Source organism: Magallana gigas, chromosome 9 (genome assembly GCF_963853765.1).
Source record: "Magallana gigas chromosome 9, xbMagGiga1.1, whole genome shotgun sequence".
NCBI lineage: Eukaryota > Metazoa > Mollusca > Bivalvia > Ostreida > Ostreidae > Magallana > Magallana gigas.
Window position 1 is genome coordinate 17,637,237 of NC_088861.1, and position 25,603 is coordinate 17,662,839.

Genomic DNA, 25,603 nt, shown 5'->3' on the forward strand with positions numbered 1-25,603 from the left:
ATTTTAGCTGAACAGAATGACCATAACGTGCATCAAATTTGTTCAACGAATGAGCATCCTTATCAAGATATCTCCGATCAGAATAAATGTATTATATTTTCCATTAATGATTTAGCAATTGAGAATAAAAATAGCTTTTTAAATTGAAAATTTGAATGGAATATAAATATTTGTCTAAGTTAAGTAGCATTTTACGAAAAGGGTGCAGTGAAAGAGAGTATTTCATTTTTCTATTAAATTTTAGCTGAGCAGAATGACCATTACGTGCATCATATTTGTTCAACGAATGAACATCATTATCAAGATATCTCCGATCAGAATAAAGGTATTATATTTTCCTTTAATTTTTAAACAATTGAAAATATAAACAGCATTTGAAATTGACTTTACGAATGAAGTATTATAAATATTTGTATAAGTAGCATTTTACGAAACAGGTGCAGTCAAAGTGATTGAAAGGTATGCAATGGTTTTTTTCTTTGCTTGAGAGAGAAGTTGTGTTTCGTTATACAGTCGATGACTCCCAAAGATAAGATATGATTTCATTTTTTACAAAAGAGCTAGGCTGGTTTCAAATTTAATGTTTAACACGAATTCTCTTAATTTATGTTTAACAACATGTGGAAAATTATGAGTAAAATTGCATTAATATGGTTAAATGCATCCATACTTTTAAGGGAAAGAGCAATCGTTCGAAATTATGAACGTTTTTATAATTATATATTCAATACTCAAATTTTGGGAGATATTATGCCTTAAAAATTACTATTTTTCATGTACACAAGGTGGTTTTATTCGTAATCTGTTTTTCACAGAGCTGAGTATATGGAATTAGCGGACAAAATTTATACAAACCATGACGGACAATGACCTTAAAGTAAGTTATGTTTTTGCTACCTACATAAACTTCAATATCTCTTAATAGCACTTATTTTACTTTTATTTTAATTTCTCATGAAAATTCTATTTTTGCTGTAAATTCTTTGTATCAATTTAGATAAATACAATAAAAAAACTCAGGGAGAAATTCTACACAAACTTAAATTTAAATTTTGTTTAATTTTTAATAAAATATGATTTATGCCTCTGTTTTTACTGTATTTTCAAATTCATATTTACTAAGTAACTATGAACTAAACGTTTTTATTTTGTAGTATATGTATATGAACTGAAATAAACATAATCAAAATAATCGAGTTCTCATTTGTTAATTTTTTTATTCAATAAAAACAAATGCAAGGTCTCAAAAAATTGCAAGCGAAATAACATTCACATGAATGCGTCAAGTTCATATTGATAATGACTCTTTTAACCGTTTCAGGGTTTTTTTTTTTACAGATCAAAGCACTGATTTGTGTGACTGCAGATACTAAAGATGATTGCTACGTGATTTGTAATTTATAAATGCATGTATTATCCAATATTAAATAAATCCTAAACCAGTATTGGCTGATTTGCATATTTATTCAACTTATTGTTTCCGAGCGGTAGCTATTCTTATTTTTTTGTCAATCGAAAAATTGGTTATTTCCATATATTATTATTCATGAACACAACAAAGGTCTGTTAAACAACCGACAATAACTCAAATAACATATTTTTTTTAAATTTAGAAAAAAGTTATTAAAACTTTATGTACCCTGACAAATAGAAAATCTAAAAAAATAACCCCATTTAATCTATTAATGAAAAGATATTTTTTCACCCATTACAAAAAAATAATGCACTGTAAAACAACATTTTAAAATATCATTTTATAATGTATATAGAAAATGATTTGAATTTACGATTTCACATTATAGGAAACACAAAAGTACGATTTTAACATAAGTATTAAATGTATAAATGATCTGGATGCTTAAAAAGACGCCATATGTTGCTGATTATCTATCTGCTATACTATGCATTCTTGACTTGTAGAAAGGCAATTTAAGGTATTGTTCTAAGAAATAACATCGTTGATTCAATATCTATGTTGAAAACTCAACTGTTTTCAAAGAAAATGATTTCGCAATTCCTAAAGATTACACTCTCATGTTTATCAGTTTTTATCTATTTCGTTTTGTAAAATAATCATCATAATTTTAACCACGATTACTCTTTTAATACCAGTGAAAGTGTGTTGTTTAAAGATAATAAGGGTAATACAATGCACATCATCTTATATCATGCACATCATTTAATCAATATATAACGAAAAGGTAATTTTCTGAACTTTAAAGGAACATGATCAATATATAACGAAAAGGTAATTTTCTGAACTTTAAAGGAACATGAGTTATTTGAACAATTAAATTTCTTTTAAATTTTAATGTTTTTATGGTTTCAGTGTCATCTTTCTCATACTGAATTTGAATATTGGAAATCGTGTAATAAGCGAAAAACAGACCTCACGAATCTGAGCTTTGTTTACATAATGAATAATTGTAAGTTATGTATCTCGCTTATAACGCGACAACCAACACTCACAATTTGATTGACTGTTGGAAATACCTTAAAAAAGCTTTGTTTAAACTATATAAGCCGCATCTGATGCTATTTGAGAGAGGTTGGAAACCAGATCCAAATGGCGTCATTACGATGAGCCGTATGACATGTGGTAATGACGAACGGTGTTCAAAATAAAAGGTCCAAAGTAAGTATACAAATCAGGAGCAGAGCAAACACGCACCTCTAATAAAAATTAGAGGTAGGATCAGGTGCACGTGCCATGGAGTAGTGAGCATCCTCTACTGACCGGTCACACCCGCAATATGCTCTTTGCCGTAATCAGGAAAAACAGAAAAGATCTGTAGACAAATAGGTGATTAATTATAGTCTAAATATAAGTATTACAAAGTCAGTCCGCATGCGACCCAGTGGAAGATTGTATTTGCTGACAAGGTCGTTGCATTGACCATATATAACTTACGAAAAGATAACTTCAATCGAGACAGTTGATAGTCCTGTTTTAGCCTGAGCATAAAAATTTGAAAAGTAAAACTTGCATATATCTAGCTTAGATAGATTAAAAATATTTCCGACAAGGCAAAAAATACGTTAAAATAAACTTCCCTGAAAAGGCCATTGCGGTGATTTATTTGTACATAATAACGCAGTAACTTTTTTTTCAATGTTAAGTTTGCATTACTGTGTCCTAAAACTAAACATTTACCTGATTATTGTTTCAAAAATACTTCTTCTTGAGTAGAAATGGAAGCTTATATATTGAGGTCTTTTGTGTTTTTCTCTATTCATTTCTTGTGTGGTAAGTACCTATTTTCCTTGATTGTATTTTTAATGGTTACATGCCTGTTTGTTTCTGACCACTTCAGTGTTATGACGTTTGACACTTGTTTGCAGTATCCCCTCTCAACTTAAAAAAACAACAACGCAGTTTGCATGGCACAGTTAATAGTATTCAAATATTGTAAACAATGTATTTATGGTAACTATAAAATTATCAGCCAATATTTCTGAAGAAACATTGGAGAGTTCTTCCTGGGAAAGATGAGTGTCTAGTGTTGTGGTCTTAACTTAATACATGTACAGGTTATTAGAATAATTAGTAGAACCATTGTAGCGAAATCGTTTTATGAATGGTAAAATATACGTATAGACAAAAAAGAGAGCAAAATGAACATTTTGAAATATTATTTTTGATAAAAGATCTCAATCTCATACTGAGTCCTCGACCATACGCTGTCGTCAAAAAAGGCCGAGAGCTTGAACTTACATGTCAGTCCAACAGGTCTGGTGGTGTGTATTGGTTTTCTACAGTCGACGGCCACGGAAGGCAAATCGAACTTGGTACCGGTGGAGGTGACTTTAAATATTGTGTAAATCAAACACAATTAGTTACAATCGAATGTAGTTTTGAAGAACCTTGGACATTCAAATTAACATTGCTAGCACCAGTTCATAACCAAATTATCTTTTGTGCTCGAACGCTAAACCGTGTGGTCTCAAATTCAAATACTACAATTTTAATACAAGGTAAGCTACCATGGATTTGAAACTTCAACATTCTCATTCAAACACCCTTATCTTTAATATTATTTCTTTGTATTAACCTTCAGACAAATTGATTTGTTCTTTTCCTCTGCAAACAGTACCTGTATCAACGGTGACTCTGTCACCATTACAATCGGCGGTCAAGGATGGTAAGGGAAAAAACATAACTTGTGTGACAAATGACTGTCGCCCTCCGGCAAACATTACCTGGTTTAAAGGAAACTCAGAAGTAACCAATCAGATAACCTCTACCATAGAGAATAGGTCCACCAACCTGACGAGGACTATTTCAGTGCTTCATTATACGGGTATTGGGGATGATTATGGTAAAGTGGTGTATTGTAGAGCCAACAACATTGAGGGAGAACATGTAGAATCAAACAGATATGTTATAAACGTGACAAGTATGGATCTCTCTCTCCTTCTCTTTCTCCTTCTCTCTCTCTCTCTCTCTTTCTCTCTCTCTGCTGAATTGATTTACTAGTACTACGACAATGATGACAATAGAAAAGGTTGTAAAAATTTAGATGAGAAAAACGTAACGTCAGGTTCAAAAAGGTATTCTTGATGTAGAGAGCAGATCAAATGAGTATTTCGAATGAACATATATAGATTCTATCAAATGCCGAACATTCCTTTAAAAGGAATAATTATTTAATATCTGATGCTCTACTTCTAAATGTGGAGCTCTTAATGTGCATTGAATTATAACTTGATGACACTTCACACACTTGATCCGCCAAAGCGTGTCTACCACCTTACTCTCATTTTTATCTTTCGAGCTAGTTTATCGAAAATGAAATTAGGTTTTTAATTTATTTCTAAAAATTCTTTATCAGGTTAAATTCAGTTATAGTTTACAGACTTCATATCCCAAATGTTGAAATACCAAATGTATAAGCAGTTACTCTGGTGCATGCGTTTCTTAGTTTATTGACGAAATGTCTTGATTTATAAGTTTTGATTTACCACTCTATAATAAAGAAGTAAACATACTTAAAATAGCAATCCTGAAGCTATAAACAAGCTTTGGATTCGGTTGGTTATATGAAAACACAAAAAGGTGACATAGAAAATGTCGGATCTGTTCATAAGTTGACTTTATATGAAACTAGCTGAAGATTTGAACTTTGAGCGATGCAATAGTACATGTATAATAGTAAATTTAAGTTTGTCTACATACATGGAGGTTGAATATGGAAATGAAAAAGAAATAGTTGAAACTATAAGTTATTTAACAAAAAAAATTTATCTAATTTAATCTAAGCGATAGAAAGAATCATAGAATATCTGGAAAAAGATCATCCTTCATACGAAAAATTAAGTAAGCGGTTTATTTTTAATTAAAATGAATACAAATCATTTTAGCAATACCAATAGTGAGGCCAGAAATACTTTTTGTCGAGTGTGGGGACGTTTCTGCAAAGATATTTTGGACAGAATCTTCCGATCACAGTTCCTTGAATTCATCTCTTCCACAAACGTTTCTTCAAATAAGCACAGAAAATAATATATTTCTGAACTGCACGTATGCAAGAATTGAAACTAACAAGAGCAATTTCTATATTTATGAAGTAATCAATTTAAAACCTAATACAAAATACAGATTTAAATTCATGGTCTCTGATGGATTTAAAAGTGATTCCATGAACATTCAGACATGTTTCACGGATGAAGAAAAAGTTAAAAGTGAGTATTTGTGATTATCAGATTTAAAATTACGTAAACATGTTAAAACTTTACACTACTAGAATGTTGCTTTTTTGCTAATATTTATCTTAAACACCACTAGATATATCGAATTCGTCGTCAATATACTTAAATGTTTCTATTTGTTTAACGCACGCCAAAAATGCAGAATTGCCTGATTTGATAATAGGTCATAAAGACGAGAACAGCATGGGACCAGCTCTTGGTGGAGCAGTAGGTGGCGCCCTGTTTTTGGTGTTATTTGTTAGTGTTGGAGTCGTTACTCTTTATAAACGCAAACAAGTAAGAACTAATATCAATAATCAAATCAATCAATCTGTACCTTATATTTAAGTTAATGTTGTCGGAAACCATAATGATCACACATAATCTGCTTTCTAGATTGGATAACATACTTACCGTACTAATATACTGTTATTGTGAACGGTCTCTAGTCTCGGTTTCAAATTTTCCTTCATAATTCTTAGTTTTCTGGCTAATAATTTTTAAAAATGTTTCATGTTTTGAATGTACTTATAAAGTAGAGTTTGCGTACGAAATAAAAAAAAAAGCTCGGTGGATCATGTTATAATCAAACCAATAAATAAGATTTCTATCACAGAATTTGCTTTGGTTCGATTTGAAAAAAAACCCTACACTTTTCATTTTTTTCATATTAGGAAAGTCGAATAAAGTCAACAGAAGGTAAGTTAAATACCATTAAAATTTGATCTAGAGAAAATGAAAGAAAGATGAAAAGAGTTTTATTTGGGATTTTTTTCTTCCAGTAACATCGAGAGCACACTACGTAGAACACCCTTGTCCCACAACTGATCAAGCTTATCAAGAAATCTCTTCCAATCAAAACACTGGTAAAGTTGTGTGTGTGTGTGTGTGTGTGTGTGTGTGTGTGTGTGTGAAAGAGAAGGTATAAAGAAAGACAATTTCTTGGAACCGCTTTTTATTGTAGAATTACAATATAAAGATTACGTAGATCATTTATGCCCGGCGACTGATCATCCTTATCAAGATGTTTCAAACCAAATCAAAGGTAATATAATTTGTGAGTATGTACAAAATAAATTATTCATTGTATGTAATCTAAAGTATGCTACAGTTCAAATTAATCCTCGGTAAATCCATTGTTTAAATGCTACAAATGAAAATTGATCTGACAGTTGAGTCCAGAACTTACTGTTTTAGATCCTGAAAATACGCTTGAAAGGTGTGTATGTTTCTTTATGTGAATAAAATGAAGATAATATAGGGTTTAATAAATATGAATAATCCAGATAGAAACTTCTAAAATTTAAAATGCTTTACTTAATAATCATATTGAGTGATTAATTGTGTTATCAAGGTAGTATTCTTAAAAAAGTTTCTAAAACTTTGATGATTTTTTAGAAAATTAAAAGTATTTACAATCTTTAACACATTTTTATTCTATTTAATATTTGATTTCAAATGTAGAATAGAATACATGGAAATACCAGACACAATCCTGACGAACGAAGAAAGTCATTATCATACTTTAAAGTAGGAAAAACTAGATCTCATTGTGTTATATTAAACAATTCAATTCAGCCAAAGGTTTAAGTAAGATTCTCTGATTACAATTTGTTCGTTGTCTGTTGTTCCGTTGTCGTCGTCGTAAAATTTCCAAATTTTCAACTTCTTCTCCAAAACCATGAGACATTTCAACCAATCTTGGCACAAAGCATTCTAGGGGAAAGGGCTTACAAATTTGTTGAAATGAAAGGCCATGTCTTCTTCAAGGGGGAGACAAATATAAGTAAGAAAGATTGAAGATAGGGTAGGATGTTAGAAGAATTAATTTGAAAAGGTATATGTATATTATTCTCATTATCAATTGAAACGAAATGATTTTAATCTGTTACCAAAGTTACAAGTGAAGATTTATTAAAGTAAATTTTTATTCTTCTTTTCTCAATTATGTGTGTTGAAGTCAAAAGAAGACATTTGACTTTTGTTATATCTTAAATTTATTTTCAAATTGTCAAATAAAAAATCCCATAGAGCACTTTGTTCTGTCAACACTTAACAAGCAACCGTTACTGTAAGTGAGAATTTGATGCTTCGCAGAATTATCAACATACGTCTGAACAATGCCTAATTGTTTGCAAGAAGTTTACAAAAAACTTTTCTCATTTGTCCTAAATGTTTTAAAGGAAAATAATGCATGCAAAACAAGACTACTATTTAAAACATGTTGATTATTTTTAACGATACAATGTTCAGGCAATATTAAAATTAGGGGGTTGTTTAAAGTTTAATATGAGAATGTACATAAAAAATTGGTTAACATTTGCTAAGAACTTGAATCCTACATTGTGTGTTAATTAACTATGCAAACATCCTGATAAAGTGAATATTCTAAATCCTTCCAATTGCGACATTTGGACCAATACTGAGACCCCCAAAAGATAGACAAAGTTTAACTTGGGGATACAGTTTTTGACTTGTTTAAACCATGACTTATAAACTGAAAAATGGGCCTTATGTGAGGGTAAAGCAATTAGTGTAGGAATGTATAGTTAAAAATCTAAAATTTTATTCTTATCAAAAACTACGTACAATCTTTACATTTTGCAATTTCATTATGTATTAAAGCTTCCTGATTCTTAAATTTTGACATAACAATTACTGTAACAACACTGACTGATTTATTGGTATGTGACTCTGCAAAGCTTCTTTGATTAGAATAAATAGCTGCTTTGATTTGAGTTATGGCAGTGTTACTCGAATGAGCCATGTGGCCCCTGGGTATCTTGTTCGTTTTTTTTAAAAAGTTTTCTTTTGACTTGAAGAAGAGTCTAGTTGTCCCAAAAATGAAATAGTTTTTATTATTAATTTTGTTGTCCATTTCTAGATCTATTCATACGTTTAAATCATTGTAGGTAATTATACTGTTACTTCAACAAGGAGTGGCCGAGACTACAGCTGAACAAAATGTAGTTTTATATGCCTGGCTTGAACATATTACCATGGACTTTAAATTATTTTTTCATTAATGAATGCATTCATTAACCTGTTCCTTTTTTGTTTAAAAAGTGTTGATAATTATTTCTGTGTCCGAAAATTTTTAACCTAATGTTTTCATTGTTTATTGCTCTTGGAGCTGATTAGGCAATGTTTAATATCAAATTAAAGACAAAATGAACTGTAAAAAAGAAAACCTAATGGAAAAGAAATCAAATTAAAATATACCCGAAAAATTAACAAGAAAAATTGAAAAATAGCAGATCTGATAATGGCCATTAAAGTACCCATAAACGCATCAAGACTGAAAAACGGTGCTAGATTATTCGTTAAATTGCTAGAGCAATGACGCGTGCTCAGATCCTCCAGGAAAGTTGTAAAAAGTGTCATTCTTTTTATCCTTGTTATTTCAAATTTAGTTCAATTTGCACAGAAGTTACGGATTTTCCTCGGCCTATAATCATATTTCTAATAATAAACTCGAAAAACATATTTTGAAAGGTATATTATTATGCAGAAATCTGTCCTAGAATTGTAAAATAATTGTAAATATGGAATATATAATAACTTTCCTTATTTTAAATTTTGTTGTTTATAATTTTTTATATGGCATATATACATGTGTTAAACGATTATGTAGAAATTAAATAAATATTAACAAAAATTAACAACATTTCTAAAATTCGTTTTCTTTTATTCACGTCCATCTTTGATTGCTTTATTTTTCTCTAAAACGTAATATCAAAATGTAGTGAGCTTTTTGACGTGGAATATGCAAGTTTTAAAATATCCAAGAAGGTAAGAAATTGTACGCATACACATACTTTTTATTAAATGAAACAAATAAAAGAATTTTTCCTTGAAAGTAAAAAGATTTATGAAAAAGGGTAATTTATCCCAAAGAGAGTTTTACAAATAAGCAGTAGAGGGCCATTTCAAATTAAATGCTTGCCAATTAACAGGCATCGTTAATATTAAATTCAAATTATAATAGATATCATTCGTATAAGCGTGATCTAACACAAACTCAAGCAATATCATTAAACACCACATAAGGGAAACCAGGTTTTAAACGTAATGAAGGATTGTAAATAAATAAATAAGGAAATGATTATGATTACGGAAACAGATATTTGGAAGAAAACTATAACGTACGGGGATTTTTCTTCTTAAATGCTCTCGATTTTCAATAAAACATTTAAAACATTACATGTTATTAAGCAAATATGATCGATCAGCATAAATTATACATATTACGATAAATACACATACACATAGACTGGAAAACGGCTTAATGGATAATGAAAAAAAAATATGATTGAAAAACTATTTATAAAATAAGACCTAAAAAACGTAGTCATCATATGAAATGTCCCCCTCCCCCTCCCCTCTCACCCACCCCAAAAAGACACCAAAAAACTCCAGGAGATTTATTTAGAGCTGTGGTTGCAAAACTACTTTTTCCAAATATCGAATCTATACTTGATCTTGATAAAAATGTCATTAAATAAATACCCAGTGGGTCAATGATGTTCATTTAAACACCTTTTGACATTGCAATCAGAATTTCACAGAGTTGATTTAAAACTTATTAAACAACTACATACAATGGAATCAAAGATTTATACTATTATTGTGGCACAAATATTTTAAAAAGATTTTTATCGAAAGGCAACATTTAGGTAACAGCTGTTTTAACTGTGTCGCTATCAAAATTATGACATAAAGATAAAACACCCACATAGGATATACAAAGCTATGTTTTAGACTATGCCTTGTACACATAAAATGTGAGAAATGAAATCCCGCTGACCTAATATCTTCTTACATATACATGCGGAAGAAAACTGTTAAACAAACAACAAAATGCGTCTAATCAGTTTTGATATTTTAAAATACATTCTGCTGATATGGAAATGTGGTAAGTGCTTTTTTCAGTCGATAAGGTAGACATTCATACAGAAAACGACTAAGCATTTAGATACCATCAATATCTAGATGTATATGTTGTTTTATATGGATTATTTTGAAGAAAGTCGAAATCATTTAGTGCGTCTTCTACAAATGATTTATGTAATTTTTTTTATCTACTTAAGCATGTGTATATCTATTTCCTTATGATTAAGGTTCGGAGTTAATTCTTAGCCCTGAGAATAAAGCAACAGTAGAAGAGGGTCGACCCTTAACATTAACGTGTCGGTCTAACGAAACAAGTGGGATATACAGATTCTTCTACATTGATGACCATGGAAATAAAATTAACTATGGAAATGGTGGGGGCTCGTTTCTTTCATGCACGAATTCAACCAGTCAAGCATTAATGGCATGTGAATTTGGCAGTCAATGGACATTTAGATTGACAATCACTCATCCAGTTCATAATCAAACCGTATACTGCAGAGGGGTACAATCCAGCCAAGAGTTGTTAACTAGTACTACGATATTTGTGAAAGGTACAGTTTTTGACTGAAAAGAAATTAATTATTAATCACTTAGCTGAGCAGTTTATTCAATTGATAATAGGCTGTTATATTTAAAACTCTCACGTATTTAAGGATTAGTTAATGTTACAGAAAATATAGAGTCGTAGCGATGTACCACACGTTTTTTTTATATGATACCTGAAATTTTATTTTCAGTCTGTTTACCTTGTTACATCCATTTTCTTTAAATGCTGTAGTCAAAATGCTTGATTCTGATGCAACGTCCTTCAGGAATCCAATGATGCGTACACTTATATTGTTGTGTGATAGAATTATTTCTTTATCTGAAACATTGAAGTGCAACGGCGTTTCCAAAATTTCAGCAACAGTACCGACCAGACCCAACCTAACACCAGAGTAAACCCCAAACTAAACCCCGGGTTTACTTTTTGGGTTTACTTGGGGTTTACTCTGGGTTTATTTTTTTTAAATTTGGGTCCACTCCGGGTTTACTTGGAAATTGCTTTTGAGGTCAACTGTATGCACCGAAGTTTAAAACAGATTCATCTTTTATATAACCACCCTACTGCCAGTAATTTCTGCCCCTTGTATATATATTCCGAATACACAGTTAGCGGCTGCTTTCATGGGTATACTTCCGTTCGGGCTCACTCTCTGTGTCCACTATAGGTTTACTCTGGGTTAACTCTGGATCCACTCTAGTAAACCCAAAGTAAACGCAGAAAGTAAACCCACTGTTTAGTTGGGGTTTACTTTCTGTTAGGTTGGGTCTGATTGCATGGTTCTTTAAAAGCAGTTGCAATGTACTCTTACGGTTACTTTTGATGACAGTTATTTTTTTTATTAAAAATAAAAACAAATTAACCTCTCCAATTTTTTCCATTACGTGTAGTTCAGGGTTAAGAAGAAATCAATAATTTTATCTTGATAAACACAATAAACTTAATAATTTTCAAATACTTAACATTTAGAGTGTCCTATCACTTGACTTAATTATCTCATCTCTTGGCCACCAAACGAACCATCGCTGGGTTTTTTTTTTATCCCATTTAAAGTATATTACAAAACTGGACTATGTAATCCATCTGCGTTATCTCTCTACTCAGTTGGAATGGGTGACAATCACTATTGGCAGGTAAACTAGTGTTTAATTAATTGGAAGGCATTTTGTTTTATCCCTTAAGTACCACAAAATATTTTTGTTTAGATTAAGTCCTACAGGTACGAGCCCTAAATGTTGAACGGAACATAACACACTTACTCTTGGTACATGTTCGGTATAATGTAAAGTGTTCTGACATAAAGACGATTGCTGAAATGAAAATAAATTACAAAATGAACACCTTTGACAATATTACGAGCGCAGCGAGAGACGGGCGAAGCCCGGCTCGCGAAGCGAGGATTAATGGTAACACGTTTATATACTAGCGGAAAAAAAAACTGTGCATTACAAAATTTAGAATAATTTTTCTATATCTATTGTTTGTATTTATAAAATTTAAATAATCAATAATGGTAATGTTTTTGACAATATCGGATGGTAACCGTACGGTTGCACGGACTTTTTCATTGTTAGTGAGCACCTGTTGTTTATTAAGAATCTGTACGCACGAGTTTTACGGGCCAATACTGTTTTGAATAAGAACTGTAAAGGAATTTTTAAAACTTTTTTTTGTTAAGGAGATCATTTTAAGTTTCAACAAAATTTACCCTTATGTCATGCCCCGACTCAACGAAAACCAACGTAATCGTGCTGTGGGGATGCTGCAAGCTGGAATGGCACAAAATACTGTAGCAATACACTTTGGAGTTGACCGGAACACCATCCAGTCATTATTGAGACGTTTTCAACAATCTGGCAACACTTAGGATCGACCGCGCTCTGGGCGACCTCGTGTGACGTCACCTGAACAGGACACCCACATTAGACTTGTGCATCTAAGAAATCGTCTCCAGACAGCAGGCTCCGACCATTTAGTCCCAGAACTGTACGTTATCGTCTGCGCGAGCAAAAACATCAGACCAAGACGTTCAGCGGTGCGCCCAGTACTGCTTCAACGTCATCGTATCGCCAGACTAGCGTGGTGCACACGACATCAGCGATTCAGAATACAGGACTGGGCCAATATTCTGTTCACTGATGAATCAAGATTTCATTAGGATAGCAGTGACGGCCGTTGTAGGGTGTATCGTCGCGTTGGGGAGCGTTACCAGGACGCTTGTGTTTTGCAACGTCAACAATTTGGTGGAGGTAGCGTTATGGTGTGGGTGGAATATCAGCACGTGGAAGGACCCATCTACAAATTGTCAATGGAAATCTCACCGGCGTACGCTATCGAGATGAAATTATTTAGCGTCATGTGATACCCTTCATACAGAGACCTCAAAATCACCTCACTCTGCAGCAAGAAAATGCAAGCCCACATGTTGCACGTGTAGTCAGGGACTTTTTTGTTCAACAGAATGTCAATGTCTTGCCTTGGCCAGCTGTTTCCCCCGATTTGTCGCCGATCGAGCACGTCTGGGATGAAATGGAAAGCCGTTTACCAAACCAGCGAATGCCATTGGCAGATTTAGGCCAGGCTTTAACCAATATCTGGAACAACATCCCTTAAGCATTTAGTGGCATCAATGAGGCGTCGCGGTCAAGCATGCGTGAACGCAAATGGTGGTCACACGCGTTATTAATTTTGTTAATTCAATTTCAAACAACAGTGACTTTCGAGTGTGCTGAAATTGACGTTATTCGACGTTGACATTAATATGTTATGAGATGTTGTTACGAATACATGTGTTAAAAGTATTACAAAAAATTTAAATTTGTCCATTGTAATTTTTAAATGTTTTTTCATATATCAAATAATGCACAGTTTCTTTTTTCCGCTAGTATATAAAAAAATTCAGTGAAAATGAAAGTTGAATCAGGGACTCTAATGCCCCCCCCCCCCCCCGCACCCAAAAAAATTCTTCCAGCCCTGTGCACCGCCATATTGGCAGCGATTTTGTTTTTAAAAAGTTAGTTCGGTCATTGATTGACTGGTACTTATCGATGTTTATTGCCCAGTGTTTCAATAGAAGGTAATTTGGATTAAAGAAAAATTACAGACCACCAAATAAGTTTCAATAGTGCTTCAATCAAGAGAGACGACAAGTTCTATGTTTGTTCTTTCAAATTATCTAATGGAAAATAAAAAACATTAAAAAAAAACTGAACTTTATTTATTTTACAACGATTGATAAGCAAGTTCTACAACTTATATTAATATCTCTCGTTGGCACGGATGTTAGCGCGAGGGGGTCATTGGTGTGGGAAGAAGCCGGAGTACCCGGAGAGAACCCACGTGTCCAAGCGGGCGACCGCCATACCCTATCACATACAACCACTGTCGATCACGGGTATCGAACTCGGGTCGCAGCGGTGACAAGCGAGTGCGTTGTCCACTACGCTACTTGGACACCTTGATGATGGTATGAAAACATTGACATCAAGGAACTGATCTTTTAGATACTGAATAAATTTTATTATCGGAGCATTTATATGAATTAAATTGATTAAAAATGAAAGAAGGAATGAAAAAAAGTGATGATAACGTAACTCTCTTCGGCTATTTCCGAAGACAAAACGTGTAAGTTCTACGTCAGAAACATGACGTCATAATGTAGACTGAGCACGCGACGTTTAGTTAAACTTTGGCTAATGATTTGAGTAGGCAACCAAGCGGATCCTACTGTGTGCGTTTAAAATAAAGTTTGTTCTACAAAAATCTAACTGCACTGTGTTAAATCTGCGCTAGGTCCAACAGTCACACCGTTTACATATTAATTCAGATTCAGTAAAATACACGTGTTTTTAGAATTCTGATTTCAAGAGTTTAGTAGGAAATAAAAACAAAAATACTTTACATTTTTTCAGGAGATGCAACACTATCGGTCATACCATCATCAAATGTAATTGTAAACCAAACAATAAGTTTACAATGCTTGTTTAGATCTGGACAACTGGGAGTTTACTTTGATTTGCCTGGACATATTGGCTGTATTGTAGAATTTGGTAAATGTGCAAGAGGTTGTGGTAATTTCTCATCGATTGAATGTCCTAATAACCAGACATACATTGTCAATGTCACCGTGTTGTCTTCATGGCACAGTGCAACTTTTTCTTGTGATTCGCCATTCGGAGGATTACGAAGCAAAATAACTTTGAATGTAACAGGTATGGTGTGTACATGTTTAATTGTTAGTTTACTAATAACTCTGCATGCAACTAATTCATATGATATTTTATATATATATATATATATATATATATATATATATATATATATATATATATATATATATATATATATATATATATATATATATATATAAAATTTGAAACATTTACAGTTCCTGTCACCTTTGGTATCATCAGTGCAAACCAAACGTCTCTGGATTCGGGAACAACAATGTACTTGACTTGTCAGACAAGTTACTGCCAACCACCTGCAACTGTCACATGGTACATTGCTAATAGGGAGATTTTGGATCATACAATTCTAACATATGATACGAATCAGTTTTTCCAATCAAGGACGACATTCAAGTTACAGTACACCGCTATGCCACGAGATAATGGTCAAAATATATATTGTTTTGCCAATAATATTAACGGAGAAAGTGTCGTTTCAGACAAAATAACACTTGACGTCAGGTGTAAGTATGTTAAACAAATACTCATCGATCTTGCATCAATGTCGATGTTTAAGCAATGTATAATATTACAAAAAATCAAACAGATATAAGATTAAAATGATATTTGTTGTTTGTTATATTCAGATATTTCAGATGTTCACATATTTCCGTCTGGAAATTTACAAGCGGTCGTTGGGACAGAAAAGTTTTGGATTCACTGCTACGCTGAAGATGCAAATCCGAAAGTTACAGAATACAAATGGTTTAAGGGAACTTCTTCTAACCTCACAGCTTTGTCATATTCCCAAACCCTGTTTTTTAAAACAGTTGAAATTCAGGACAGTGGTCAATATACCTGCAACGCTACAAATGCAGCTGGAACATCAACAGATACTATTCAAGTCATCGTACAATGTAAGTCACTACGTTCAATTTATTTAATTCTTGAAATCGAAATCTAGTCTTACTATAATTGCCCAGCTGTTGGTATAATCACTGATAATTTTTTAAAGCTTAATAGCGTCAGACGTTTCAAAATGACATATTTTTCCACTTTAATTAAGCATTAAATTAAGTTAGTCATTTACATCATTTTATTTTTAATATTGCTCGTCAACTTTTCACATTATCAACACTTTACCAAATTTACTTGAATATAAGTGATTTGCTCTTTAATACCAGTGATAACATTTGTACAACCAAGTGCTTTTTAATGAGCCTTTCATATATAAATTTACTTTAACGATAACTGGATCGATAACATAATAAGGATATACATTTGATATACATAACCATAATTATTGTTTTTTAAGATACTCCAATGGCAGCAAAGATTATAGAAGTGGTATGTCAGGACACTCGTGCTTTCATTTTATGGACGTCCTCTAACACATATTCAAACGATGATACTTACAAAGAAATCCTTCTGTACAAACGTTCGAATGACTTGCTATTTACAGAATTAGAAAAACCAAATCGGAATAGAACCAACAATAACATAAAACTTATTGAAGTGACCGACCTGAAGCCTGATACAGAATATTTCTTCAGTGTTTTGACCTTAAGTCGACATGGCTCAGCGTACTCTAACAACGAGACATGCAGTACTAATATAGAAACAGCCGAAAGTAAGTTTATATTTAATGAATTTTTATAGCATTCCAATATACATTTTTTCTATTTATGCGGAGATTATAATTGAAGTAAATATTTCAATATGTTTAAGACATTATAGGAGACTGTAATACTCGGATTGCAGTGGCAGTTGGTGGACTGATGTGTGCCGTTGTATTTCTTGGCGGTTTGATTATCACTGGAGCCATATATCACAGAAAGGTGTGTTTTAGACTTTGTTCCCCCCCCCCCGTAATTAGACGTCACAAAGCGTGTGTTAAGACGATCAAATTATGTACAAAATGAATCTATATCAAACTCATTTTCCAGAATTCAATTTCAATTGCGAGATTGACAATAAAAAGATACACCTTTTTTGCATTATTAAAATATTGTTTGAAGCAATCACTGGATGAAAAATCAAGTTTCAGCAAAACTGAAACTATATGGAAACCTTGCTGAAACTTGAAGTTGAAGTTTCATGTATAGTTTCCGCAATGCGGAAACCATTATATCGATTCAGCAAGTATCCGTTAGGTTTCAGTCAGCAGAAACTTTAGTCTAAGATTCCTGATGGTTTCCGCAATGCGGAAACTAAATTTGAATCGTGTGAATAGTTTTGTAAATTATTATGGAAATATCAATCAGTTTCAGGACATTTCCACTAGGTTTCAGTATGCTGAAACTTTAAGTTAAGATTCCTGATGGTTTCCGCAATGCGGAAACTAAATTTGAATCATGTGAAAAGTTGTGTAAATTTATATTATGGAAATATCAATCAGTTTCAGAACATTTCCGCTAGGTTTCAGTATGCTGAAACTTTATGTTAAGATTCCCAATGGTTTACGCATTGCTGAAACTATTACTAAAATTGATTTGAGTTTAATAGTGATATCATTTATTTTCAACAGGTTTAAGTTTAATTCTAGCCTAATGATAATGAATCCGTACATACTAAAATGTATAGTAAGGTTTCAGCGTGACTGAAACTATATGTATACATGTAACTATCTTCAAATGTGGCAAATAAGGCGATTAAGAACCTTACTAAGTAATTAATTGAATTTGAAAAGAAAAACTGATGTCTGATCTTGTTTAAAGCATATGATGAAATCATTAATCTTAGGTACTCGGGCACATGTATACATGTGTATACATTCTTTGTCCAGGTGACCTCCTCTGTGATTTTCCTGTATATTCTGTGTGGATTGCAGGGTTTTTTCTGTCAGGAGTGAACAAAAGACTGTTACATAACATATACACAGTACGAAGCGTGAGTTTATAACTGGAGCCCGGCGGGAATTTTTTTTCAATTTGTGTGTACCTGAGTTAGTAAAACTGATAAGTAAATTATAATTATTTAGTAAAATAAATTAATATACCTATTTTGCAAGACTCCTTCTTAAATCATTTAGTTATCATTTGAATGAACCTTGAGGTACAGTAACTAATTAAGCAAACAAATTAAGGTAAAGTCGTTGTAAATTTTTACAAATCGTACCAAATATTCGTACAACCTGAAGTTTAGAGCTAATTCGTTTCTTTTTTAATACCACGCCAACACATGTACACAGGAATTTTTTTTAAAAATTCTACAGTTGATAATAACAAGTAAAACCCACTTGGAGTTTGAGTCTAATATAATAATTGTTTAGTTATTTACATGCATTTCAGACTTTACTGCATGTATGACTGTATCATGATTCACTGGCGTCGGAAGCAAATTGAAAGTGGGGTCGGGGCTAGACTAATCCTCAGAAATATTGAGGAAAAACCCTAATTCCCAAAATCATGAAAATCCTAGTCCGTAGGGGGGTATACCTATACTATATACTTCCGAAAAAAAAATTCCCTACCCAAATTTTTTTTCCCAAAATCATGAAATTCCTAATCCGTGTCGGGGTGGGGGGGGGGGGGGGGGGGCTAGTATGCCTATTACTCCAACTTCTCAATCTTTCAAGGTAAATTTAGGAACAATTACATTTCCGGCGAGAAAAAGTGGGGGGGGGGGGGCTATATGCCTATTGGTGAAGTCTAACTTTGCACTAAGCCCCCCCCCCCCCCCTAGCCCCCCTCCCCCCCTCCCGGTTCGACGCCTATGTGATTCGTGCATTTCTATACTTTGTATTTACTTTCTGTACTGTAAACACAGATATTGTTACATGTTTATGAAACATGCACATGTTTCTGTTATAAGATATAATAAGCATTATTTATAATTTTACTGAAGTTATACGTTATATTACAAAATCAGTTTAAAATCCAGCACTAGCCATGTAGTGCACGTGATTTTAATCCCATTTTTAAAATTTGATTATACATTCGTATACATTTGATGTAGAAAGTATACCAAATAATTAAAATTATATTTTGTTTATATATCAGTACGACGTGTACGTCTTACTTCCCGGCTTGTTTAACGCGTTTGTATTTTAATTTCATAAGTATTCTTAACGTACTGTTCATCGCATGACCAATCAGTGCACATGTGTAACTGTAAAATAATTGCCATCAATTCATCGTAGTTGTAAATTCACCGTACGGGTGAACGCTGTTAACCGGACCCCGTTAATTGATCGGCATCTAATTATATTTGTGATTTCTGTGTGTTCATGCAGAACCTGCTCTGTGATGAACATAATTGTTTCACACCTCTATATTTTGAATAAGAATATGACCGTGCTTAGAATCGCGGTGAAAAATGGACAAGTCAAGACTAACTTGTCAGTAAACTATATATGGCTCTATATCATATTTAGTTTGGCAAAATCATCAGTACATGTAAATAAAAAAAATAGTTAAAGACAAAATCTGATACATATGTCTCATTAAAACTTGTTTAATTTCATTAGACATTTGTAAACAAACGGTCGGCCATTTTTTTTGGTTAATCACGTGTTACAAATACAATTGTAACAAACACAAGCCAATACTTTGTCGTATTTAACCAGGAAATACTGACTCGGACAGTTTAAAATAAATATACATGTAAAAAGTATACTATTCGGTAAAAAATGATAATTTTAATTAAACATTATTCATTTTAAACTATCCCAAGATGCACTTTTCCAAGATTTAGCGGGTTCTGATTGGTCAGTATTGGCGCACTTTATGATTCCGAGCGAAGGTTAAAATGGACAAGAAGGTGCTGATGTAAAATGGAGAATTGAGTAGCATTAATAGCCTCTACAACAAGGAGATAATGCAGAAAGGAAGAACTCATGTCAAGGTAACTTAATTCACAATATAGATACTCCCAATAACATTTTCAAGGCTCTAATTTATCTCTCATTTGTAAACGAGATCTCGCGCCATCAATTCAAGATGGCGTCATTTTTTCAAACTTGGTTCGGCGTTTTAATTTTTATTACCGTATCTCTTATAAATATACGTTTTGACCAAGTTAACCATTAACCAACTTTATATGCATGATAATCAAGATTATCCAGGGTAAACACATATATAATTATATAAACGTCTATAATATATGAATGCTTGGTTGGTAAACAAGACGAACAATGAATCTTTCGCACATTATACAATTTACAAACTCTAAATGTAACGAAAAAAATTTATTAATTAAATCCGGAAAATGAAATCTTTCACGTTTGTCTTTTTCAGCATTGACAGCATACAAAGTCAATGTTTCCGGTGATTAGTTGCAACCTCTGTTCGGTGATTCGGGTGAATGTTTTGACCAGCTGGACGATGTGAACGCAAGGTATTGTTTTGAAATTGATTATTTTCACCATTAACTTATACATGTGTTGGATGTTTATAATTTACTGTAGTAATTTTTGGGAAATCCAGGTCTAAGTTCTTGAAAAGGAGGTTGATTGGGGGGGGGGGTGAAACACACTTATTGTTGATAAGTTCTTCCATTGTTCAACAAACAATAATTGAATCAAAATGAAAATAACATAGCTTCAAACATAAAATGAAACATTTTAGACCAGATACTACTGTAGTTATTATATGACATAGTTAAACAGCAACTGGCAACTGCATAGTAGCTTCTGTATTCAGAATTTTATTCAGAATGCTTTTATTACATGTTAGGCTGAATGACTTATGTTTATTGTTTAAAAATCTAAATGAAACTTTATTATTCATGTTTAAGATAAATAGAACAGACATAAAGTACAGCCCAGTGAAAGGAACAAGTTCATTGCAAGAAGAAGAATTTTAATGCTACCACTATCCAGAACTACTAAGTCTGCTGTAGCCATGATGTGATCATATGAGTGCTTCACCGGTCTGGACAATGCTCGAAAGTCCCCCAAAAAGGCCTATTTCCATAAACTAAGACTCGGGTTACATCAACAACAGCCAAGGACACTCCTTATTGATTCGAATGGACACATCTCTACGACCCGACTAAACCTCTGCAGAACAAGACTTTTTAACTGTAAAGTATTCTCATTTCAAAAAACCTATAAACTATAAAAGTACTTTTTTAATATGATCAAATACCAGTATATTACAATGTCTGTCTGTAAGCTAGAATCTTAGAAAATCACATGGTTTTGACTTATTAAATGATTGATTAGACCTTGCAGATATTAACTTTCATTTTCTTAAATAATTTGTTATATTTGCAAATATTGCATAAAATATTAGACTCCATGTAACATATATCCTCACACCTCCAAGTTGATAAGTGTTAACTACTTTTTTTTCCATTTTCTTTGTTGAAACATTTATTGATAACTTAGTTTTTATTTGCAGCAAATATGAAAAATTAAGAAACCAATCTTAAATGTAAAAACACTGCATTAGGAGATGAATGCATGGGTCATAGAAATGATAAAATACACCAAACAATATTCAATTATGTCGTATATGAAAATATATAAAGACAACATATACCCCATGTATTACAATTTTTATATAACAAAATTACTTGAATGGAAAGTTGTTTCCATGCGGGTTTTATTTCAATCTGTGTTATGTAACTAATATATAATTGGAATTAGCTTTTATATCATAAGTAAAATGCTGGTATTGATGAGAATGGTAAGGTGAATGATCTGTGTGATACTTTGTATTTTATACATTCATGCTACAAAAAGCAAGTACATGTACATGTAGTAATACTTGTCATATATAAACAATGTATATTTTACTTCATGTCTTGGATTTAAAAATATTAATGTAGGTAAAGTAGTGAAATGTAGGAAGGTAAACCGTGTGTAAAGAAGAATATTCATCAGGAATGAAGTGTGTTGCAATCAGCATAATTAATTAAATGTGTACATCATATTTTTGCACATGATTTGACAGACTGCTCCATTGTTAGCTTTTTATTTGCCAACAAGCTTTTCATATCTCCCTCTGGGTCATCTATTAAATACTGACAGGCTTATGATATTAAAATCTGATCAGTTGGTACATCATGGGTGGAAATGAAAAGTTCACTTTGGACTTAATGGATTATCAAAAAAATGATATCAAATCCTGTTCTATTGTAAAACATTAGATTATATTACTAACAAAGAAAAGGTTTATCCCAACTTGTAAGTGGGTCACTTTGACCTCATTTTGGAATTTATTGACATATTCAAATCAAATCTGGGTCATACCTCTATAGTCAACTACTATCTTGTAGTGTATTTTTTTTTTTTAAAGATGGATACTTTAGACTTTTCAAAAATATTTTATGGTGTACATATTCATTGTAGTTCAAAACAAATTGAGACAAGTGTATCATGTTCATGTAACAGTGAAGTTTTCTTTGTTTATTCATGCACGTGAAGTTATTTTGTAAATTGCATTCATATTTTTAAAAAAGTAAGATCTTTGTTGCATTTTTAAAGGGAGATTTTATAGGCATTTAATCGAGATGAAAAAAAAATACAAATGTAAAGATTTCTATGGGAGTTTTTTTTCTTGTGCAATTTTATCATTTTTTAAATAAAAGTCCCTAATAAGGGAATTGCCATATGGATGTTTCTCCATTATTGTATCTTGGCTGTATTTTATTTATTATTGGACGCAATTTCAGATTTTTGAACAAAATAAATTTGGAACTGTTTGAAATTGTTTTGTTTTTACATAAAGTAGAAACCTTGCTCAGCTTTTGTGAAAGCAAAAATATAAAAAGTTTCAGTAAGTTTCAGTTGCGGAAACCCTTTGTAAACAATATGTTTCCCAATTGTATATGGAGGTTGAAACTATGCAGAAACTTCAAGTTTCAGTAAGTTTCCGTCGCGGAAACCATTTGTAAACAATATGTATCCCAAATGTATATGGAGATTGAAACTATGCAGAAACTTCAAGTTTCAGTAAGTTTCCGTTGCGGAAACCATTTGGATTCATGGACAGCCTAAGTTTCAGCACTGCGGAAACTTAATGAAACTTGAAGTTTCCATGCTGAAACCTGTCGGAAACTTAAAGTAACCTTAAGTTTCCGCAGAGTTTCCAAAGAGTTTCCGCAGCGCTGAAACCAGATATTTCATCCAGTGAATGAGATGCAAAATATAGCTAAAGGATAAGACTAAAATTAGATATGCATTAGATAGGTAAATATTTATATAGTAAAAAGATGCAATACATAAACAACAATTATAAAACAAAAGATATAGTTACATAAAACTGTCTTGTAACTGTCGTATTTTGCATGTTTCACAATCACTTTTGTAACCTAAATGTCTATTAAGCATAGTATTTAAGCTTCTGCTAAAAATTTATTACGGGCCGCCGGAAGGCGGTCCGTTATTTGATATACATTTAGATATTGTTACTGCGGGATAGTTCTTTTTAAATAAAATTAATATCATGTTTTTTATGAATTAAAAGTAAATTTGCATGTAGAAATATGTGTTATGCCATTTAAAAAATATCACACATTTTTTGTTTTACTTGTAAATGAAAAATAGGTCATACTGAGTGAATTGTCGTGTTTGGCGCGTTTTTTATCGAGACTATAATCTATTCGGAAAATTTCGGAGTTTCAAAACAATGCATCGGGATAGGTATGCGGGACATACTAAAAACCTGAAATACTAAAGACCTGAATGTCATTAAATTTTATATAAATGATATATTTGAATTTCTATGTGCCATGTCAAGTAATATGACTTTGTATGTCTTATTATATTTCCATGTAAAATGGGGTAGAAAATATCATGAGATGACATCCATATCAATTTGTTACGCAAAAATATGACAGAAATGAAAATTTGAATTGACTGGAAAATGTGAACTAATCCATTTCTATTTTGTCACGTGGTCCCTTGAAATCATATAAACTAATGCATTAAGTTTTCATTTAATAAGATGCAACACAAAAAAAAACCCAAAATGGTTTGCAATACATAATCTCCAAGAGAAAAATGATGAATTGAACTTCATTACTACATTAGAGTAATGTACAAATCAATGTGCTCTCCATTACTTCATCAGTTCATACTATGGCAATAATCATACAATTACCGTTAGATATGCTTACAGTAACGAACTCGATTCTTTTTGATAATAGTAAAATGTTAAACTTCAAAACAAGCTGCTGGAAGTATATCAAAATTTACCATTACAATTAGTTCAACCAACTCTTATTTTCTTCTTTGTGGTGTGTGTTTATGTAAACAACCAATGATTCATACAACAATTATATTTTTTGCGGCCCTTTTGACGCTTGCGTCAATATGATTTCTTGTTTCATTTTTGATTTAAGGCAAAACAAAGGCAACAGTCAGGTAATATGTTCTTATCTATTTACATTTACACACAGACAAAGGTTATGAAAATAGCGATCATTGCAAAAAAAATTATATAACCCACTAACGCGGGTTATGTATTCTTTCTGCAATGTCGCTACCTTCATATCTCGAATGAATCACCAAAGAAAGCAGTCTATTGTTTTAAATATGAGGCAACCACTTGGTTTGTTTAAACCAATGAAAGTATGGCATTTCAATCCGAGGGAAAACAATTGACGATGTGTCAGTTTTTGTTTCCTCAAGACTACAGTAATGCTCTTCTTATATATAAGGATATTGATTACAAGATATATCGGCTATAAGAAAGCTAAGTCCTTTCCAAATCAGCAACAACCTGAATATAAAAATTTATAATTATGTGTTAAACACCACGATGTTTTTATTCTATCTAGTTTGGTTAATTTTTACTGCATCTACGCTTAACTTATAGAAACTTCATTTCAAACGTATTTTGGCTTGCATTTCAGTTCTCAAAATTAACCCTTATTTTAGCCTATATTTTTGTTAATTTTATATTTAATATTACCTATTTGTTGTTAGACAAACCCCCTGCATGTCAATTTGTGTATTGGCAATATGAAAGTATCTGACAATTAGATATTAACAACCCTGCATATATGATATAATATAGATACAGTGCAATAATCTTGAAAACAATCGGGTACTTAGGTACTGTGCAAGCGCCATTAAATTGCATTTCTTTCACATAGCCATTGTGTTGGGATGTAAGGAGTCCGTGAATCACCGAGAACATTTCCAAACCACCACCTTTCATCATACGTAGGCCTCCTGGCCAGTTCTATACGATCAGTTAATATGCTATGTATGATCACTGTCTCGTAATATTTAGATATTTGAACATGAGGGTAGTAGTTTCTGCGAGAAATCGTCGTGGCAGTGTGCATATGACTTGTTTTTATACTAGGCACTTAAAACATTGGAACTTATGTATTTAGATTTCACAACCCT

General features: G+C 32.3%; 3 protein-coding genes and 1 long non-coding RNA gene across 8 annotated transcripts in view; all 4 read left to right on the plus strand.

Moving 5' to 3' along the window:
• Positions 1-1,443, plus strand: part of LOC117691814 (cell adhesion molecule DSCAM-like) — a 42,518-nt gene extending 41,075 nt beyond the window's left edge. Inside the window, exons 9-12 of one of the 5 annotated variants that reach the window (XM_066072144.1) lie at positions 245-325; positions 438-459; positions 816-877; positions 1,339-1,443. In XM_066072144.1, the coding sequence (XP_065928216.1) occupies positions 245-325; positions 438-459; positions 816-870 (158 nt within the window). In that variant the 3' untranslated portion in view covers positions 871-877; positions 1,339-1,443. The remainder of the gene's footprint in view (positions 1-244; positions 326-437; positions 460-815; positions 878-1,338) is intronic. The other 4 variants (XR_010709657.1, XR_010709658.1, XM_066072146.1 and 1 more) reach the window with 4 other exon arrangements.
• Positions 1,444-3,640: 2,197 nt separating this feature from the next.
• LOC117691820 (uncharacterized) lies at positions 3,641-9,300 on the plus strand. Its single transcript, XM_034478621.2, has 10 exons — positions 3,641-3,975; positions 4,092-4,397; positions 5,362-5,682; positions 5,873-5,985; positions 6,363-6,387; positions 6,471-6,554; positions 6,653-6,733; positions 6,886-6,907; positions 7,153-7,218; positions 8,601-9,300. The coding sequence occupies exons 3-10, from the start codon at positions 5,610-5,612 to the stop codon at positions 8,602-8,604; spliced, it is 468 nt and encodes a 155-aa protein (XP_034334512.2). The 5' UTR covers positions 3,641-3,975; positions 4,092-4,397; positions 5,362-5,609; the 3' UTR covers positions 8,605-9,300.
• Positions 9,301-10,215: 915 nt separating this feature from the next.
• On the plus strand, positions 10,216-25,231 carry LOC105330086 (cell adhesion molecule Dscam2). Its single transcript, XM_066071566.1, has 9 exons — positions 10,216-10,603; positions 10,809-11,135; positions 15,040-15,339; positions 15,516-15,821; positions 15,945-16,214; positions 16,613-16,927; positions 17,026-17,135; positions 24,589-24,651; positions 25,175-25,231. Exons 1-9 carry the CDS (start codon positions 10,549-10,551, stop codon positions 25,229-25,231), a joined length of 1,803 nt encoding a protein of 600 aa, XP_065927638.1. The 5' UTR covers positions 10,216-10,548.
• LOC136271535 (uncharacterized) lies at positions 19,906-22,555 on the plus strand. The gene is made up of 3 exons (XR_010709445.1): positions 19,906-20,142; positions 20,535-20,634; positions 21,034-22,555. It is a non-coding gene; the product is annotated as an uncharacterized lncRNA (long non-coding RNA).
• Positions 25,232-25,603: the final 372 nt, after the last annotated feature.

Coding starts and splice junctions, on each gene's coding strand:
- LOC117691820 (XM_034478621.2), top strand. CDS start 5,610: ATGGTCTCTGATGGATTTAAAAGTGATTCCATGAACATTCAGACATGT. Junction 5,986..6,362: donor CTCTTTATAAACGCAAACAA/GTAAGAACTAAT, acceptor TTTTCATATTAG/GAAAGTCGAATAAAGTCAAC. Junction 6,555..6,652: donor CTCTTCCAATCAAAACACTG/GTAAAGTTGTGT, acceptor TTTTTATTGTAG/AATTACAATATAAAGATTAC.
- LOC105330086 (XM_066071566.1), top strand. CDS start 10,549: ATGCGTCTAATCAGTTTTGATATTTTAAAATACATTCTGCTGATATGG. Junction 11,136..15,039: donor TACTACGATATTTGTGAAAG/GTACAGTTTTTG, acceptor ACATTTTTTCAG/GAGATGCAACACTATCGGTC. Junction 17,136..24,588: donor GAGCCATATATCACAGAAAG/GTGTGTTTTAGA, acceptor TTTTGATTTAAG/GCAAAACAAAGGCAACAGTC.